General features: G+C 37.3%; 1 protein-coding gene across 2 annotated transcripts in view; it reads left to right on the top strand.

Annotated features, from left to right (window-relative positions):
• PAK2 (p21 (RAC1) activated kinase 2) overlaps positions 1-20913 on the top strand; it is a 93352-nt gene that overhangs the window by 48564 nt on the left and 23875 nt on the right. For both annotated transcript variants that reach the window (XM_030329472.1, XM_030329473.2), the window contains exons 3-7: positions 14087-14187; positions 14537-14684; positions 17478-17509; positions 18288-18395; positions 19444-19576. In XM_030329472.1, the coding sequence (XP_030185332.1) occupies positions 14087-14187; positions 14537-14684; positions 17478-17509; positions 18288-18395; positions 19444-19576 (522 nt within the window). The remainder of the gene's footprint in view (positions 1-14086; positions 14188-14536; positions 14685-17477; positions 17510-18287; positions 18396-19443; positions 19577-20913) is intronic.

The raw sequence follows: 20913 nt of genomic DNA, 5'->3' as shown, positions 1-20913 counted from the left end.
TACTAGCCCTTATCTGTCAGGTTTCCCAGTATGCCAGGGTCTGTTTCTCTATTGTCTACTTTATTGCATTGGCTTATTTGTACCTGAGCTAATACTGTACTGTCTTAATCATTATAGCTTATAATTCTTAATACCTGAGAGAGCAAACCTGCTACCAGGTTCCTCTTTATGATCTTTTGTCCTTTTGCTCTTCTCTTTAAATTTTAGAATTTGTTTATCACGTACTTTAAAAAAAAAAAAAGAACAAAACAACCAGGGGCGCCTGGGTGGCTCCATCGGTTGAGCGTCTGACTTTGGCTCAGGTCATGATCTCACTGCTTATGGGTTCGAGCCCTGCGTCAGGCTCTGTGCTGACAGCTCAGAGCCTGGAGCCTGCTTCGGATTCTGTGTCCCAGTCTCTCTCTCTGTGTCCCTCCCTCGCTCATGCTCTGTCTCTCTCTCTCACGAATAAATAAAACATTAAAAAAATTTTTTTTTAAAAAACAACCTGCTGATGTTTTCATTAGATTTGCATTGAATTTGTAGAGTGAGATGGGAAGAATCGCATTCAGCTTTATTGTTAAGTAAGAGTAGGGCTCCTGCAGTCTCTGTGTAGCCTAGTTGTAGAGAGAGGAGAAAGAAAGATGGAATGTTTGGAGGGTAGGGTGCTCCTTAATTCTTCTCATTCTCTGGGGTTCTTCCCTCCCTTTCCAACCCAGCCTCCCTGCACTTTTGTTTCTTCCTAGAAGTTGTCACCTCCTACATTAGTGTGACCTGAAACTTTGAGGGTTAGGAAGAAGGGAGAACCCTGTGTGTGTGTGTGTGTGTGTGTGTGTGTGTGTGTGTGTGTGTGCGTGCGCGCACATAATCATGCTTCTATGAACACAGAGATCTTACCTGCTTAACTAATCCCGACATTTCTGAACTGGCATTCTCCTGCCTACATCCTGAGTAGCTGTTTCTCTCCCACAGTTTTATCTGAATTGCTTTTCATCTTTAGGCATTCCTCACTGATTTTGTTCCATGATAAATAAAGAGATTTGACCAGGAAGGGGAGGGCTACAGTATGTGGTTAGTCTTGAAAACAGTCTAGAAGGGAAAAATCATATTTTTATTTTAAAAAATCATAATTACTGTAAGATTTTTGCCATCTCTAATGTCCTAATCTAGAAGTACTCATTTTATTCATTTACATCCCTCATTGGTGTCCTTACTAACAACAGGCAGCTAATGTTTTCATTAAAACAAAACAAAACCCTGGCCTGTTCTCAGTGATTCATTATTGGTTAATCAGTGTCACTGGAAGAGTTAAGAAAATTAGAAATTCTACTTTTTGCTACTTTTTTTTTTTTTTTTTTATAAAATGTTTACTCCTTTTTGAGAGGGGGAGAGCCCATGCAAGTGGAGGAGGGTGGGGAACAGAGGATCCGAAGCGACAGCAGCAAACCCAGTGTGGGACTCGAACTCATGAACTGTGAGATCATGACCTGATCTGAAGTCAGACGCTCAACTGACTGAGCCACCCCGGCACCCTTAGAAATTATACTTTTTATGACAACTTGATTGAACAGATCTCTTCACATTTTGATACATACATATCATATGTACCCTGTGAGTCATCAGAGATAGTGATAAGCAAAGCAGATGGTATCCCTGCTCTCATGACATACCAAAAACTATAACATGAAGTTACAAACTATAAAAGTGGTAATAGGATTAGTATAAGACATCTGTACTCTCCGGGAAGTCTTCCTAAAGAAGTGACAATAGACCTGAAGAAGACTAAAGAATGAATAAGTGAAAATAATTAGGAAGATGTTGATCGTTAAATGTGTGTTCTGTGCCTAGAAAAGAGTCTCAGACGGATCATAGCATATTCATGGAGCTGAGTACAATGCAGTGTGACTCTAAAGCAAAGAGAGGGAAAGAATTCTAGTATGATGTATGGAAGAAACTACAGACAGCAGAAGCAGCTGAAGAGGTGGGCAGGGAACAGGTCATAAAGGGCCTTATATTCCATGCTATAGAGCTCAGATTTTATCCTGTTTCCTAGGGAACCATTACAGAATTTTAAGCATGGGAAAGACATGGACACAATTCTGTCTTAAATAGGAGAGACTAGTAGCTGTATAGAAAATAAGTTTTGTTGGAGGCCTAAGACTGAAGTTGGAAGCTAGTTAGGAGGATTTTGCAGTAGTCCAGGTGAACAATGGCTTAACAAGTCTGGTAGTTTTGTTAATAAAAATGGCAATGAGCCACTGTCTTGGCTTATTTTTAAAAGCTCTATTCAGTTAGTTAGTGTTGAATGGTATGGTATTTATTAACCAAGGCAATTTTCTAGTTATTCAGTCTGTATGCACCTTTACTTCTGGACAGTGATGAAGATGATAGAACTGTGAATATCCCTTCTGGTTCAAAAATTGAATTCTAACTTTAACGAGAGTCGCCCATACCCGTCTTCCTATTTGCTAGAGAATACTCTTCTTTGTCACGAAATAAAGTTGGTTTCACTAATTTGAAGTTGTTCTGGGTCAAAGGAACAAAAGGGTAATCACTGATTCAGTTAGAGTAGAAATAGAAGAGTCTCCCTTTTAAGGAGATGGGGGGTGGGGCGGTGTCGAGCCTTATATTCTAGCTCAAATGTAGCCTAAAAGGTGGTGGCCTTAAAGAATGTGGCAGTGACATACTTATGACTCTTTTTAAGTACATTCTGTGTAACACATGACTCAGGGGCCCCACCTTTTGGCCGAAAGTTGCTGCTGGCCTGCTTGTTTTGTTCTATAATGACGAAGTTGTGGGTTTTATTTCTTAGAGAAAAGAGTTTCTTTCCCTGATCCATTACTTCCAATCTAGTGATTCAGTTGCTTGGTGGATATCTGTAGATAGAAGATGGTGGGGGGTTTTGGTGGTGGTGATGGTCCTTGTAGTTCTTGGTTTCCAGAGTTATAAAGGAATGATTCTGTTTATGTAACAATATCTTTCTAGCACATTGTTTGATTTGAAACATGCTTCACTTTTTTTTTTCTTAGATATTTTTTTAAGTCTCTCCTTTCCTTTCCTGAGACAACTAAAATACAGGAAATACATGTATGTATGTATGTATGTGTGTTATATAAAAACAAATGGAATTAAACAGATTTTTAGGGTATTGAGTCATTTCTTTTATAGTGGATTAATGTATGTAAATGTCTTAAGTTCTGCTTGTTTTTATTTCTTTAACTTTTTATTCTGTACTCCTAATACATATGAAACTTTCTTTAATATGTGTCTCTAAACTCAACATTCTCGGGGCGCCTGGGTGGCTCAGTAGGTTGAGCGTCCGACTTCAGCTCAGGTCACGATCTCGCGGTCCGCGAGTTCGAGCCCCGCGTCGGGCTCTGGGCTGATGGCTCGGAGCCTGGAGCCTGCTTCCGATTCTGTGTCTCCCTCTCTCTCTGACCCTCCCCCGTTCATGCTGTGTCTCTCTCTGTCTCAAAAATAAATAAACGTTAAAAAAAAAATTAAAAAAAAAATAAACTCAACATTCTCAAATTAAAAAATATGGCTGGGTCTTAGGCACAAATGGAACCAGCAGTCCTCTTCCTACATGTCTTTCTTTATTTTGTTTTAGAGAGAGAGTCCAAGCTAGGGAGAGGGGCAGAGGGAGAGAGAGTTTTAAGCAGGCTCCACACATAGCACGGAACCCAATATGAGGCTCAATCCCACAACCCTAGGATCGTGACCTGAGCCAAAATCAAGAGTCAGACGCTTCACTGACTGAGCCACTCAGGCACCAGAATTTTTTTCTTAAATTTTTTTTTAGTTTATTTATTTATTTTTTGAGAGAGAGAGAGAGAGAGAGAGAGAGAGAGAGAGAGAGAAAGAAAGAGGGGAGGAGGAACGAGCAGGAGAGGGGCAGAGGGGGGGGAGAGTGAGAATCCAGGCAGGCTCCTTACTGTCAGCGCAAAACTTGACATGGGACTCAATCTCAACAATTCTGAGATCATGACCTGGACGCCTAACCGACTTGGATGCCTGACTGACTGAGCCACCCACGCGACCCTCTAAGCAGATTTTTTTAAAAGAAGAGGAGGGGCACCTGACTGGCTCATTCAGAAGAGCGTGCAACTCTTGATCTTGGGGTTATGAGAGATAGCCCCATATTGATTGTAGAGATTACTTAAAATCTTTTTTTAAAAAGGAGGTTTTAAAAGGAGAAGAAACAAGTACTTTGTAGTACGTGAAATGATGTATTTTGCTGTCATCAATTCAGAGTCATATAAAAAGTAAACTATTGGTTTATAGTTGGTTAATAAATATTTCTTATGTATTCAGGATACTTAGAACTCTAGGGACTTCTGAAGAGTCTTCTAAAGAGAAATAGAGGGCATAACCTCAGAATACTCATAGTGTAGTGGAAGATGAGAGGTTTTTGGTTTTGGGGGTTTTGGGGTTTTTCTTTTTTTTTTTTTTAACGTTTATTTTTTTTTTTTGAAGGAGAGACAGAACGTGAGCGGTGGCGGGGCAGAGAGAGAGGGAGACACAGAATCCAAATCAGGCTACAAGCTCTGAGCCATCAGCACAGAGGCCAGTGCAGGGCTCGAACCCACGAACTGTGAGATCATGACCTAGGCCAAAGTCAGACGCTTAACCGACTGAGCCACCCGGGCACTCCGGGGTTTTTCTTTTTAAGTTTATTTATTTTGAAAGAGACAGAGCATGGTGGGGAGGGACAGAGAGACGGAGAGAGAGAATCCCAAGCAGGCTCCATGTTGTCATTACAGCCCAATGCGGGGCTCCATCTCACAAGTTGCAAGATCATGACCTGAGCCAAAATCAGGATTTGAACACTTAACCAAATGCTTAACTGACTGAGCCAGCCGGATGCCCCAAGAGGTTGTTTATGATAGATGGGGTTGTGCATTTCAGTAAGGAGAGCAAAATTTATACTCGGCTTTAACAGTTCCATTTCCCTCTGCTCCTTGCCACATCTAATGTGCCCTGCCCTCCTAATATAGTAAGATCTCAGGCACCTGGGTGGCTCAGTCAGTTAAATATAGTCAGATCTCTTGTAAATAAGTATTCTATATGTCAAGGAGACCTAGAAAGGAGATGGACATTTGAGCACAAATCTGTCATCACTAGTCAAAAAAATATATGTATTTCCTTCTAATGCTAGGTCCGTAGCGTCTTGTAAACAAAGAATAGTATATAGTAACATTCCAATTGTAGATATGCAGACCTATCAGACAACACAACTTTTAACTCTTTTATACTAGAATTTTCTGGTTAACAAAGCAAATTGACCACATCTTGCTGTCCCTCCCCAGACCCAAGTAAAGTGATAGTTAAAAAAAATTTTTTAAATATCATAAGGGCAAAATGAATAGGAGACAGTAGTGTACAAAAGATTTCAATACATATTTGGAAGATGAAAGGGTGGAAAAATGGCAGCTGAGTAAACTGAACAGATGAAGACCTATCCTAAGCATTTGCAGAGGGAACATCTATGAGAAGTGAACCAGTTTTCGTGTAAAAATCTCAGAGGCTTAGAATTTAGAGGCACACATCATGTGTGTGGTGGGGTGGGAGACCTATAATACACAAGTTGAAAATGGGTGGGGGGGAATTAGTGGAAAATCTATGTAGGAGGTGTCAGGCCCCTTAGGACTCCTTCTTTATCCCATTCAGCCAATGAAATGCTGTAAGTCCCATCTTCTGGTAGAACAAAAGAACAAACTGATGCTGATATGTATTCAAGGAGAAATTAAACCTCAGAGGCCCCTCATTCTTGTTGGAGGAGTCAGTGAAAGATGTAGCACTAAAGTAAGAAAAGTAGATTCAATGTAACTTAATATAATAAACTTCTTTTCTCTACCCTGCCTTCAGAATACTTAGAGCTTGACTCAAAGCCCTCAGACTAGAGATTAGAAGATTTTTCAAAGTGTAGGTACCCCCCGTCCCCATCTTTAATGAAAAGGCTGACTTATTTCCCAGTTAACTTTTTAATACTTTGCTATATGAAGAAAACCAGCCTATACACACAAGTGAACTATATATAATCTTCAAGAAGAAGATAAGTGGCATCCATGAAACAAGGAAAGTATTCTCAGAGAAAGATCAGATCAGAGAACAGTGAGAAACAATTCTTGGAAAATCAGCATTTAAGATTACCAAAACAAACAAAAGATATCAGTAGGTGGAAGATTGGAAGATAGTCAAGAAAATTTTCCCAGATTATTAAAAATGCAAAGATGAGAAAAATATAACAGTTACAAGATCAGACCAAGATGTACTGATGTAACTAATAATGAACAAAGAAAATAAAGTGAAATAATCCAAGAAATAATAGAAAAGTTTTCCCAGATCTGAAGAATATAATTTCCAGACAGAAAGGATGCACCGAGTACCCAGCCCAATGAAAGAATAAAGACCACCTCAAATCATATCATCCTGAAATTTCATAATAACATAGCTAAGACAGCAAAACCTGTTGTATACACAGTCCAGATGGAGTAACAGTGACCAGATTTACCCCTCCACCTGAAAGAACTGAAATAGAACTGGGGGGGAAATATGCAAAACAGTGGTTTTCATGATATTGTCCATCAAATAATGAAGAAAAGCAATCCCTAAGAGATAGGAAATGATTGAAGTGAGCCCTACAATTGATCCAGCTTACTTCCTGGCAAGAGTTCCCAGGCTGCAGCACAGGGAGGGACAATTAGGTGGTCTCCTAGAGCTAAGAAACAGCTGGGAGCTGGGAGATGTCAAGGCAGCTAGTTTGTATACACACACCAGAGAGGGAGAAAGATCTGTAGAGATCCCTCTTGAGTCTTCAGTAGCACATGCATGTGAGATAAGTACCCGGAGGTGGAAAAAGCAGCCACTGGAAATGATGAGAGGAAGCTGTCCTCAGTGCTCACACAGGGCCCAGAATATTTCCTAGTCCCACCATTCAGAATAAGAAACATAGAGAGGTCTTGCCTCAGTAATGGGACAGAATTAACTCTAGATTTAATGTTGCTCCAATTTTGCCTAACAAAACTTTAATTCCTAAAAGGATCAACTCTTTCTAAATTTGTTTCTTTCCTATATAAGTAAACAGCTTAGAATCACCTATGTGTGTCTCAAAAACAAAGCTCACCAGTATTGATAGGAATACAAAAATATCAGGCACCTACCACGGAAAATTTTTGATGTCTGCCATCCAGTCAATATTTTCCAGGCATGCAAAGACCCATAATGAGTAAAATCAATCCCGAAATGACACAGATGATAGAATTAGTAGGCAAGGACATAGAAATAATTATATTCTATATGTTGAAGAACCCAAAAGAAAGATTCAGCATATTTAGAAGTAGCGATGGAAGATAAAAGAAAAAAATTTTAGAGATGGAAAATACAAGGGATAAGAATCACAGATTAGGCTTGCAGAAGAAAAGATTAGTGAATTTGAAGACCATGACAATAGAAACCATCTACAACGATATTTTAGAGAGGGGCACCTGGGTGGCCCAGTATGTTAAGCATCTGACTCTTGATTTCAGCTCAGGTCATGATCTCACAGTTCGTGGGTTCAGGCCCCATATCGGGCTCTCTGCTGAGGTTCTCTCTGTCTCCTCTCTATCTACCCCTCCCCTGTTCATGTGCACGACTGTGCACGCATGCTGTCTCCCAAAATAAGTATTTTTTTTAATAAAATAAAACGAAAGAGGAAAAATCTGAAACAAAAGTGAATAGCTGTGGGATAACTTCATGCAGACCTGATACAAGTGTAATTGAAGTCTCCAAAGAATGGGAGGGGGAAACAAAAAAAAAAAAGTACTTTTTAAAAAGTGGCTGAAAACTTTACAAATTTAATGAAAATTATAAACCCATAGATTCAAAAAGATAGTGAATTCCAGGCACAAAAAATATGATGAAAACTACACCATAGCACATAATCAAATTGTTTAAAACCAATAATAAAGAGAAAATCTTAAAAGCTTTCAGACCTTGGCTCAATTTTCTGTGAACCTAAAACTTCTCTAAAAAATGAAGTCTGTTAAAAAAGAAAAAAGCTTACTGTTGTAAGCCGAAAAAATAAGCTGCCAGAAAGAAAAGACACACATGTATAGGAACAAAAAATGACAGCGGACTTTATGGAAGTAATGGTGCATCCCAGAAGACATGGGGCAATATCTTTAAAGTACTGAAAGAAAAAAGTCTGTTAACTTGGAATTCTCTGTCTTGTGAACATATCTTTCAAAAGTGAAGGGGAAACAGACTTTTTTAAATGTGTAAAGGCTGAAAGAATTGATCACCAGCAGGCCTGCCCTGTAAGAAATGTTAAACCAAATCATTCAGGCAAAAGGAAGATGTTGTCAGATGGAAATGTGGATCTGCATAAAGGAATGAAAATCACTGAAAATGTTTTTTCTTGTCTAAATCTCTGAAAAAATAATCAAGTGTTTAAAAAACGAAGTACTGATACATTCTATCACAGATCAACCTCAGAAACTAAGTAAAAGCCATTTACACACATGTTGTGTGGTCCTTTTTCTTTTTTTAAGTTTGTTTATTTTGAGAGTGACAGAGACAGCACAAGTAGGGGAAGGGCAGAGAGGGAGACAGAATCCTAGGCAGGCTCCATACTGTCAGTGCAGAGCCCATCACAGGGCTCGAACTCAGGAAACTGCTAGTTCATGACCTAAGCTGAGCCAAGAGTCAGATGCTTAACCAACTGAGCCACCCAGGTGCCCCCATGTGGTCCTATTTATATGAAATGGCCAGAATAGGCAAATGTGTGGTGACCAAGATTAGTGGTTGTGTAGAGCTTGGTAAGGGGAGAGGGATTAATGGGTAGTGATTGCTGATGAGTACAAGGTTTCTTTTAGGGATGATGAAAATGTTCCACGGTTGGATTGCAGTGATGGTTGCACAACTCTATATATAAATAAAACCCAGATTAACTTTATCGCGTATAAAGAGTTACCACTTAAAAAACCAACAAAGGAGGGGCTCTGGGTGGCTCAGTCGGTTAAAGTGTCCGGCTCTTGATCTCAGCTCAGGTCTTGACCTCAGCGTTGTGCGTTCAAGCCCCATGATGGGCTCTGCACTGGGTATGAAGCCTATTTAAACAACACAACAACAACAAAGGAGATAAAAGGGAATTATAAAAAATACTTAGTTAATCCAAAAGAAGAAAAAGAGGAAAATGTAAACAAAGAATAGAGACCATTAGAAAACAAATAATAGAATAGTGGGTTTAAACCCAGCTGTATAGATAATCACATTAATTGTAACTGGTCTAGACACCCCAGTTTAAAAGCAGAGTTTGTTAGGGGCGCCTGGGTGGCAGTTAAGCATCCAGCTTCAGCTCAGGTCATGATCTCACGGTTCACAAGTTCAAGCCCTGCATCGGGCTCTGTGCTTACAGCTCAGAGCCTGGAGCCTGCTTTGGATTTTTGAAGTATGCTAACGGTGAAAAGAAAACCTGTACTGACTGATGTTAGATAAGGTAGACTATAAAGCAAAAAATACTGCTCTAAATATTTAAGGGATAAGGATAAGAAATAGGTTATTTTATAATGGTATAATGTCAGTTCATCAAGAGGATATAATACATGTAACCATTTATGCACTTAATAATAGGACTTTGAAATACATGAGGCAAAAACAGATAGAATTTTAAGGAGAAATAGATAAGTACACTTACAGTTGGAGATTCCAGGATACTTTTATCAATAATTGATAGAGCAAATAGATAGAAAAGTGCTAAAACTATCAATCACCTTGACCAGCTGACATTTATAGAACACTCCACCCAGCAGAATACATATTCTTTCCTAAGTGAACACAGAACACATCCTGAGATCATATTCTAGGGAGATTTTTAAAACCTAACAATTCAGAAGAATTTAAATCACATGAAGTATATTCTGTGCCCACAATATAATTAAATTAAAAATCAGTAACAGAAATTTCTGGAAATATTTCAAAAGTAAAATAACAACAAAAAAAACCCACTTCTAAATAAAGAACTCAAAAGATATTTAGGAAGTATATTAAACAGAATGAAAATTCAAAGCATCAGTATCTGTATGATGCTGCTAAGATAATACTTAGAGGAAAATTTATACCACTAAACACCCATATGAGAAAAGAAAAAGATTTCAAATCAACAACTTAAGCAAAGCTGTCTTAATAAACTAGAAGGGAAGAGTGAGTGAGATCCAAAGTAGTAGAAGAAAAGAAATAACAAAAATTAAAGTGGAGATCAATAAAATAGAAAAATCAGTGAAACCACAAGCTGATTTATTGAGAATATCAATTAAATGAATAAACCTCTAGGCAGACATAATGGTAAGTAGGGTGGGGAGAGAAGACACAAATTACCAACATTGAGAAAGAAAGAGGTGGCATTTAAAAACAATTTTTTTAATGTTTATTTACTCAGAGAGCAAGTAGGGGGGAAGGGCAGAGAGAGAGAATCCCAAGTAGGTTCTGCACTGTTTGTGCAGAGCTGGATGCAGGGCTCAATCCCATGAACCATGAGATCATGACCTGGGTTGAGACCAAGAGTCAGATGCTCAGCTGACTGAGTTACCCAGGAGCCCTAAGAGGTGGCATTTTTACAGATACTAAAAATGATAGGTAACGAATTCAACATGTTAGATAAAGTGGGTAAATTTCTTGAAAAACACAAATTTTCAAAATTCATTCAAGAAGAAATGGGTAACCTAAAAACACTATCTCTTAGGAAAATTTAGTTTGTAGTTAACTGTCCACAAAGAAAATGTCAGACCCAGATGGCTCCATTGGTGAATTCTACCAAACATTAGGAAGAAATGTCAACATTTCTACATAATCTTCCAGAAAATTGAATGAGAAGGAATACTTCCCAACTTATTTTATGAGACCAGCGTTACTCTGATGCCCCAACCAAAGATATCACAAAAAAGAAAGCGACATACCAATGTTTCTCATTAACATAGATGGAAAATCTTAGCAAGATTTTAGCAATTAGAATCTCACAGTATATGAAAAGCATAATAGTACATACTGTCCAGGTGGATATCATTTCAGGAATGCAGGGTTGGTGCAACATTTGGGAATCAGTCCATGTAATTTATTATATTAACAAAATAAGAAAGATAAAACATGTTCATCTCAGTAGTTACAGAAGAACCATTTGACAGAATCTAATATTTGTTGCTGATAAAAACATTCAGCAAACTTGGAATAGAAGGAAATGCCCTTAACCTGATAAAAAGAGCATCTTTGAAAAACTTACACTAGTGTCAAACTTAATTGTGAAAAAAAAAAAAAAAAAAGATTGTTTTTCCTTTAAGACCAACAGTGTACTAGAGGTTGTAGCCAGTGCGGTAAGATAAGAAAAAGAGATGAAAGGATGTCAGAATGAGAAAGAAGTAAACCTTTATTCACCGAAAACATGATTGAATTTTTATATGAAATCCTGTAATAGCTACAAAACTGTCACTGGAACTAAAAAGTAGACATTGTAAAGTTTCAGGTATAAGCTCTATATCAGGGTTTCTCTGTGCTGTCAATGAACAGTTGAAAACCAAATTTAAAAAGCTGTACCATTTGTGGGGTACCTGGCTGGCTCAGTCACTAGAACATGTGACTCTTGATCTTGGGGTCACAAGTTTGAGCCCCATGTTGAGGATAGAGTTTACTTTAAAAAAAAAAAGTGACCTCCGACTAAATGCTTTTATATAAAGGTGCCTTGGCAGGAGAGAAAGAGTATTTTTCACTGGTAAAACATACTATCACAGTTAACCAGAAAACCTTCTCAAAGTTCAGTAAGTGCTAGTATCTTGCATTGTAAGAACACTCCTTCACTAACTGGCTTTGCCATTAAAGCCACCAATGCCTGGAGTTAATAAATAAATAAAAAGTTGTACTATTGCAATTGCAACAGAAATTTTTAAATACTGAGGCAGAAATCTGACAGAAGCAGTGACATCTATACACTGGTAACTGAAATATTGCTGAGAGAAGTTAAAGAAGTCCTAAATGAATGGAGAGATTTGCTGTTTTTCATCAATTAAAAGATTCAATATTGTTAAGAAATCAGTTCTCCCTGAATTGATCTGTAGATTCAGTGCAATTCCAATCAAAATCTGAGGAGGATTTTCTGTAGAAATTATCAGGCTCGTTCTAAAATTTGCACGCAGGAATGCCTAGGTGGCTCAGATGGTTAAGCCTCTGGCTCTTGATTTTGTCTCCAGTCATGATCCCATGGTTTTGAGATCAGGCTCTGTGTCAGGCTCTGGCTGATAGCTGGTAACCTGCTTGGGATTCTCTCTCTCCCTTTCTGTCTGCCCCTACCCCACTCACACGCATGTGCACTGCGCTCTCTCTCAAAAATAAAAAATAAATAGGGGCGCCTGGGTGGCTCAGTTGGTTGAGTGTCCCACTTGACTTAGGGCGTGATCTCACGGTTGGTGAGTTTGAGCCCCACATCGGGCTCTATGCTGTCAGCACAGAGCCCACTCCAGATCCTCTGTCTCCCTCTATCTCTGCATCTCCCCTGCTTGCTCTCCCTCTCTCAAAAATAAAATAAAACATTTTTTAAAAATGATTATTCATTATTTTTGAGAGAGAGACAGAGTGCGAGCATGGGGGAGGGGTAGAGGGAGAGGAAGACAGAATTTAGAGCAGGCTCCAGGCTCTGAGCTGTCAACACAGAACCTGACGCGGGGCTCAAACTCACAGACTGTGAGATCATGACCTGAGCCGAAGTTGGACGCTCAACCAACTGAGCCACCCAGGTGCCCCTAAAATAAAACATTTTTAAAAAATTTTAAATAGACATTTAAAAACTTAAGTAAAATTTGCATGGAATTGCAAAGACCTAGAATAGCCAAACAACTTTGAAAAAGGAAAAAGTGGCAAGGCTTATACTATGTAGTTTCAAGTGTTTATTTTTAAACTACAGTAGTCAAGGCAGGCTGGTATTGGCATAAAGGTAAAGAGATCATTGCAACAGAGTTGAGCATCTAGAAATAGACTCAGGCATATTTGGATAGTTGATTTTCCACAGTGGTTCAGAATGGCATTGGCCTTCTAAATAGCAACGCTGGAAATTAGAAGAAATTCCAAGGGGGGGGGGGGGCATTTTCAACCTAAATATATATAGTCAAAAATTATCAAGGGGTAAACTAAGAAGAAGGAAACAGAATAATCCAGAAAATAGATTCTAGCACAGGGTAAAAGTTTAGGAAAGTCCTAGGACAATAGCTAGGTCAGAAGCCTAGGCATAAACTGCAGATTAAAGCAGGATATGAGAGCAAGGCAGGTGGGAGGTGGGGAGGTGGGGGCAGGGGTAGGGAGGAACAGATGTGTTTAAATTATAGAGCATATTATTTTTTTAACGTTTATTCATTTTTGAGAGAGCATGAGTGGGGGAGGGGCAGAGAGAGAGGGAGACACAGAATCCAACGCAGGTTCCAGGCTCTGAGCTGTCAGCACAGAGCCTGACACGAGGCTTGAACCACGAACCATGAAATCATGACATGAGCCAAAGTCTGACACTTAACCACCTGAGCCACCCAAGCGCCCTAAATTACAGAGAATATTACTGATGTGTGTCAGAAATGTAGCAAAAATAATTGGTACAACCACAGAAACACTGGAAAGTGTTAAGATGTAACAGTTATTAACCTTATAAAAAGGAAGGGTTAGTGTTGCACAAGAGGCATGCGCATAGACTCTTTGTCTATACCATCATAATAATGTTAAGTTCTTTTGGGATGAAGATAGCCTGATGGAGATAGACATTGTTTTCTAGTTTGCTCAGTGAACTGAAGTGTAGGCTTTTATGAGAACCAGTGTTCTAAAGGGCTGTGTCTTCTGCCCTGTGCTCTTTTATTCAGGCCCAGTGCTGGGTCAGTCTTTGTACCTCTTTAATCAGGCCATTGTCTGGTTGTCCCCACCTCTGCTTGATGACAGAATAGGTTACTTTACTTCTTTTATCAGTTTTCTATCAGCCAGTGTCTTTAGGGGAAGTCTCTTCTAGAATAACTTTGTTCCTAATCTGGTTTGGGGGAAAACCTGATTATGAGTACCTTTATTAATCTTGTTTAAATAGACTGATTCTTTTTTTAATGCCCTCTAGGAAGTAAGAAGAAAGAAAAGGAACGGCCAGAAATTTCTCCTCCATCTGATTTTGAGCACACCATTCATGTTGGCTTTGATGCAGTTACTGGAGAATTCACTGTAAGTTTACCAGATTGGGACTCGTTTATGTCCCTTTCCTTGCATCATTATGTTTCAAGTTAACTTTTCTGTCCACATGTTAACTGTGAACTTTTAGTGCTTTTCTCTTATGAAAGTGTTTGTGGTTGGATGTATCTTTCTTCTAGGGAGCTGAGCTCATTAGTTAAAATTATGCAAAATAGATTTAGAAAAATTGACCTTTAGAAAAATAAAAATAAGACCTACAATTTAGTCAGGGCTGCAGTTATGTAGATTGACTTGTTTTTTATGTATCTTGTCATTTTCCTCTGGAAGTTGATTTTATTAGAGCAAGTCAAAACCACTAATTTCTTAATATCTTTTTTGTTAGGGCATGCCAGAACAGTGGGCTCGATTATTACAGACCTCCAATATCACCAAACTAGAGCAAAAGAAGAATCCTCAGGCCGTGCTGGATGTCTTAAAGTTCTATGACTCCAACACGGTGAAGCAGAAATATCTGAGCTTTACTCCTCCTGGTAAGATGTCCAGCAATGGTAAAAGGCTGATTCAAATGGGATTGCAGAATTTTGAAGCACACCTAGATAAAAAGATTGCTTCTGGAAAAATAAAAACCTAAGCTATGGTTCTTGTCTCTACTTTTTCCCCTGCTCTAGATCTGCCTTTTGTAAACTGATTGGAGCAGCTCTCATGCATAATTTGGAGTCTGGGGAGTATGCTATTCTCTTAGTTTTGCCAAAAGTGGATGTTTTGGCCTGTTGTTTGTTTTTTCTTGTCACTGCTTTTGAATGACTCCCAGCAATAGAAGAGAAAGATGCTGATTTATAGGCATGTTCATACTAGAAATATATTTATTGTCAGTGGGACAGGAGGAGGGTTGTTTTCCTATATTAAACACACAGACTATGAAGTAAAAAAATGTTTAAGTCATTCAAAAATTTGAAATTGGTTCAAAAATATATGAATATAAAATAAGCATTAGAACTTAAAGATTTTATACCTTGGAATTAAAATCATTTGGTAAGAATTGGAGTATAGTGGATTTTTAAAAATAGTTTATTTGTTCAAATCAGGATCAGAATAAAGTCCATACATCACTGTATCTTTTGAATCTCTTTCGATATTTAGGCTTCTTCACACTTATTCTTAGATTCTCTTTTCCTTGCATTTTATTTGTTGAAGAAACAGGATCATGGGTCCTATTTCCTCCAATGGATTTTGCTAATTACATCCCCAGGGAGTCATTTAATATGTTTCTCTGACCCCTAAAGTCATACATGTACTTTTTAAAATTTTTTTAATTTTTAAAAATTTTTTTTAATGTTTTATTTATTTTTGAGAGAGACAGACAGAATGCAAATGGGGGAGGGGCCGAGAGAGAGGGAGACACAGAATCTGAAGCGCAGAGTCCAGGCTCTGAGCTGTCATCTCAGCACAGAGCCCGACGCAGGGCTTAAACTCACAAACCGAGAGATCATGACCTGAGATGAAGTCAGACGCTTAGCTGACTGAGCCACCCAGGCACCTCCATACATGTACTTTTTAAAAACATGATTGAGCTAAAATTCACCCATGTAGTTTTAATTAATTGTACTTAATTTGATTGCATTTTCACAGAAATAAGGGCTATGTTCAAGGAAGAAATAGAAACCACTTGGCCAAATGATCTTGACTTTTTTACCTAGATCTCGACCTTTTTATCCTTAGCAAAAGGTCAGACTTGTCCCTAGAACTTTTGTGTCAGCTAGTAGGTCTGTGTAAATTAGTATTTTTTTAAATCAGTGTTTGACCAGAAAATGGTATATTCTTTTCACCCTATATATATCTTTAATATATATGTTAAAGTCACGTTAAATATATACCTTTAATATAATCACATTTATAAGTTACACTTATTTATATAATATATAAGTATGTTTTGTATATTATGTTAATTTATAATGGTAATATATTAATATATGTTAAATAACCTGTTAATATATGCATAATGTGTTCACATATTATTATATATTATTACATATGCATATGTATAAAAAATGTAAATTTCCCTGGGCCTTTTGAAAAGTAAAACAAAACAAAACTTGCTTTTCTAAACTCCAGAATGAATATTTTGACATTTAATGTTAATGAACTGTGTTTTGCCTTCAGGAATATGCTTTCTCATTTTTTTTTTTAATTTTTTTTTAATTTTTATTTATATTTGAGAGAGAGAGAAACCATGCATGAGCGGGGGAGAGGCAGAGAGAGATGGAGACAGAATCAGAAGCAGTTTCCAGGCTCTGAGCTGTTAGCACAGATCAACATATGAGCCGTGAGATCATGACCTGAGCTGAAGTCAGAGGTTTAACCAACTAAGCCACCCAGGCTCCCCAAAGGAAAATTCTTGACATAAATTTTGATCAAAAAGAAAGCATATTCCTGGGGCACCTGGGTGGCTCAGTCGGTTAAGCGTCTAACTTCGGCTCAGGTCATGATCTTGGAGCTGGTGAGTTCAAGCCCCCGAGTGGGGCTCTGTGCTGACAGCTCAGAGCCTGAAGCCTGCTTTGAATCTTTGTCTCCCTGTCTTTCTGCCCCTCCCCTGCTCATTCTGTCTCTCTCCGTCTCAAAAATAAATAAACATTAAAAAAAGAATTTTCTTTGGGGTGCCTGGGTGGCTCAGTTGGTTGAGCCTCCAACTTCCGCTCAGGTCCTGATCTCGTGGTTTGTGGGTTCAAGCCCCGCGTTGGCTCTGTGCTTGCAGCTCAGAGCCTGGAGCGGTTTCAGATTCTGTGTCTCTGTCCCACTCTGCCCCTCCCGCATTCGTGCTCTGTCTCTCTCTCTCTCTCTCTCTCTCTCTCTCTCTCTCAAGAATAGTAAAAAAACATTAAAAAAAAAATTTCCCTTTGTACAACTGCCATTGTCTGAATAGTAGCTTTAAGTTTCTCGATAGTTTACTGAAGAAAGTATTGCTATGAATAAATTTGTTTTATTTTAATTACACTTTGACAAGTTTAGTTTCAGATATGTTTTTAATAACTTTATTAAAATCATAGTTCACATGCTATAAATAAAATTCACCCATTTGAAGTATATACATCAGTGATTTTTAGTAAATTTACAGTTCCATTAAGATTTGAGATTTTTTTAGCACAATCTTGTGTAAATTCTTATTTGAATATTGATACTGTCATTTTTCTGAAGACTTAATTCAACTTGAAATCAGTCTAAGAACATTTTACTTGCTCTGCTTTGTATTTTCTTCCTTTATTATATAGAAGTTGTTTTATTTTTTGAGTTTGTTGACTTAGCATTATTTTCTGTTCCACATTCAGAGAAAGATGGCTTCCCTTCTGGAACACCAGGAGTAAGTTAATACGTTACTTCTTGTAACTCTTTTTCTAACTTAAGTTACCCAAAACAAATATCAGTTTTTATTTTGCTTTCTAAAATAAATTACAGCCACCAGAAAAAAAAGAACTACTTAACATGTCTTATTTATTTATTTATTTATTTATTTATTTATTTATTTATTTATTTTAAATATGTTTTAAGCTAGATGCTTGATTAAGCAAATAAGGAAGCCATATTAAGTAAATAGAATTTCCTCAATTGGGAAGAAACAGTCCCCTAGAGTTATGAAGACTAAATGAGGTAATATGTAAAGTACCTACTTAGCACATATCTGGCATATAATAATAAACTCTGTATAAAGGTTAACGTCTTCCTTTATTTGATTAGCCACCATTTTTTATGGTGATAATCTGGCTGTTTAAAATGACCAAAAATGACTCTGACTTATGTAAAGCCTAGAGGATCTTTGTTTTTGGTCTTAACAAATAAAGTGATTATTTCCTTTTAGGACTTGTTTAAAGGGTGTAAAATTCTTCATATAAAAGGTATAAACTTTCTTTTAAGAAAACTTGATATTTACTGTAAACATTTATTTCATAAACTCAATTTCTATAAGTTATAGAATTGCCTTTGCTCTTTAAGTGATTATATTAGAACCAGTGAGGTTTTATCATTTTGAAATGAGGTATTAAAGAAATACATTTTTTCAAGTATATTAAAAAGAGAGTCCTATTTTAACATATTGTTGTATTTGATGTATCTTCCTTACTTTGCTCATGTGATTAATACAGCTGAATACCAAGGGGTCTGAAACATCAGCAGTAGTAACAGAGGAAGATGATGATGATGAAGAGGCTGCCCCTCCTGTTATTGCCCCACGACCGGATCATACAAAATCAGTGCGTGTCTGATTATTAATTGGACTGTGGGTGTCTGGGCATGTGTGTTTAAAAAAAAAAAAAAAAAGTAGCAGTCTGTATTTGACTTCCAGTGATGAATTTTCAAAAGCCCTCAGTATGGGGAAATTTGACTAGGAGATCTTTACCTAAAATCCACTCATCAAAAAACTAATTTTTTATTGAAAACTTAAATTGAATGACTTCCTTAAAAGTTAAAATACTCATTGTTTTTTCTTTCTATATTACACCTTCTCTTCCAGAGAATTCATCTATTTCCCTGACTTTCTCTGTTTATTTCAATGCAGATAACTACTGTAATCTAAAACCTAACTCTTAACTTCTTAACCAGATTGTGTACATTATCTCCCATTTTACATTTCTCTCAAGGTCTTGATGTCATTCAGGAGGCTGCTGTGAGTGAAATTCCCAGCTGGATATGGGAGAATTTAATGACCTCAGATAGAGGCAGAAAGAGTCCTTTGCCTCCCCCTGTACTAGCACAAGGGAAGTGTGGGGAAGGTGCCGTGTTGTGGAACGCTGGCACACTTGGCAGGAAGGACTCTGAGGACTGCCACTGGATCCTGATCTAATGAGAGAGGCCTCTGATTTCTTTGTTGACCTCCTAGAATTGGCTGCTTAAAATGAAATAGTAGAAATCATCTTTGGGTAAAAGTTTTTGTGAGAATTAGTAGCTACTAAGACAAAGCTGAAAATATTCTCATTGTTTAGAACAACTGGAGAAAATTAGTTTTGGTTAGAAATCAAAGAATTGAGGGGCACCTGGGTGGCTCAGTCGGCTGAGCAACCGACTGGATTTTGGCTCAGGTTACAATCTTGCATTGGGCTCCATGCTGGAGCCTGCTTAAGGTTCTCTCTCACCCTGCCCCTCTCCCTTGCTTGCTTGTGAATGCTTTCTCACTCTGTCTAAAATGAAAATAAAATAAAAACAAACAAAAAATGTATCTTAAGTCAAAGAACTGAATAGTGTGCCAGTAAGAATACCTAAAAGTATTTTTCCTCAGATCTCCGTTATTGACTCTCTCTACAGATTTATACACGGTCTGTAATTGACCCTATTCCTGCACCAGTTGGTGATTCTAATGTTGATAGTGGTGCCAAGTCTTCTGACAAACAGAAAAAGAAGACCAAAATGACAGATGAAGAGATTATGGAGAAATTAAGTATGTTACCTACATTTTACATTATTCTTAAATTGCTAATAGTTCTTGAAACATTTGGCTCAGATGGGTTTTAATTTATACCTTATATTTTGGCTTAAGACATAAAAAATAGTTTTCTTCTAGGAACAATAGCTTTAATTAAAATCTCCTGAAGCCAATCATACTCTAATTTGCTTGTTTATTATGTGTTGACTATTGAGTAATGTCTTTGCAATGGTCAGTACCTTTGGGAGCAGTACTTTTTCCCAAAGGGCCAAATCTAAGGCTCATGATTAGAGACCTTATTAAAAGAAATTTGTCTATGTTTATGCATACTTCTAGCTTCTCAGTATGAAAATACAAAATGTTTCCAAATAACTAAACAATATGGCATTCCTATATAGATATATGTATAAACATTAAATATATTTTTTTCTCTTCTCCCTTTAAATCCATCAGCTGCCATTGGCCTGAGTCAACCATTGGAAATAATGTACACAGTGCCAGGGAGAGGGTAGCAGTAATGTCTAGTCGCAAGTCTACAACAGCTGTAGTTATAAAGAGCACTTTATATAGAGAGGGATCAAGGAAAAATACTACAGCTATAGTAGCTCTAGACCTAAGATTGGGTACCTATATAAAATTGGATTATTTGTGTGAGTTTCCTTGATATGATCCTATCTCCTTTTACCTTAAGCAAGTGAAGACTTTGTGTGGTTTTCTCATGTTTTGACTTAATGATAGTAAGAATATAAATTATAGTTTTATATCCAAATCCTGATTTTAAAACTGTTCATTAGTTGTGACTTTGTGAACCTTCCTAAAACAGATATATGATTAGTTCATACTAAAGTAATCTTTATAGTAATAAGTGGCTTTCTAAATATATTGGAAGGTAGAAGATATATGGGAAGAGTCAGAAAAGCCATTTAGGTTTATTCACTTGGATATCATTTATGTATTATTTCTGATAGTAAGTAGTTTCATAACTTATCATTAGTTTAATACATTTCAGTGTATTAAAGGATACTCATCCTTACCCAAGAATTTTCCACTTAAGACTGAATCTCCCACATCCTGAAAACCTCTTACATTCTTAGGCAGACTAACATGGTTGGTCATTTTAAAGTGTGATTATTTTTGAGAAAGTGATAGGATAATTAAGACATTGGTTAGGAGGTCCAACCTAATATAAATAATATGTTCTTGCTTCTGATAAGTTTCATTAGTGTTTTGCTTTTGAAACATACATTATTTTTAAAATTTAGTGTTATGTTTGAAAGCTAATGTTCTAAAATCAGTAGAGTTTATTAGGAATAATGATGGAATTAGTTTACAAATTTAAAATACTTGACTGA

This window comes from Lynx canadensis, chromosome C2, assembly GCF_007474595.2.
Source record: "Lynx canadensis isolate LIC74 chromosome C2, mLynCan4.pri.v2, whole genome shotgun sequence".
NCBI classification, from domain to species: domain Eukaryota; kingdom Metazoa; phylum Chordata; class Mammalia; order Carnivora; family Felidae; genus Lynx; species Lynx canadensis.
The sequence above is the reverse complement of the archived record's forward strand: the minus strand, read 5'-3'. Positions and strand labels throughout refer to the sequence as shown.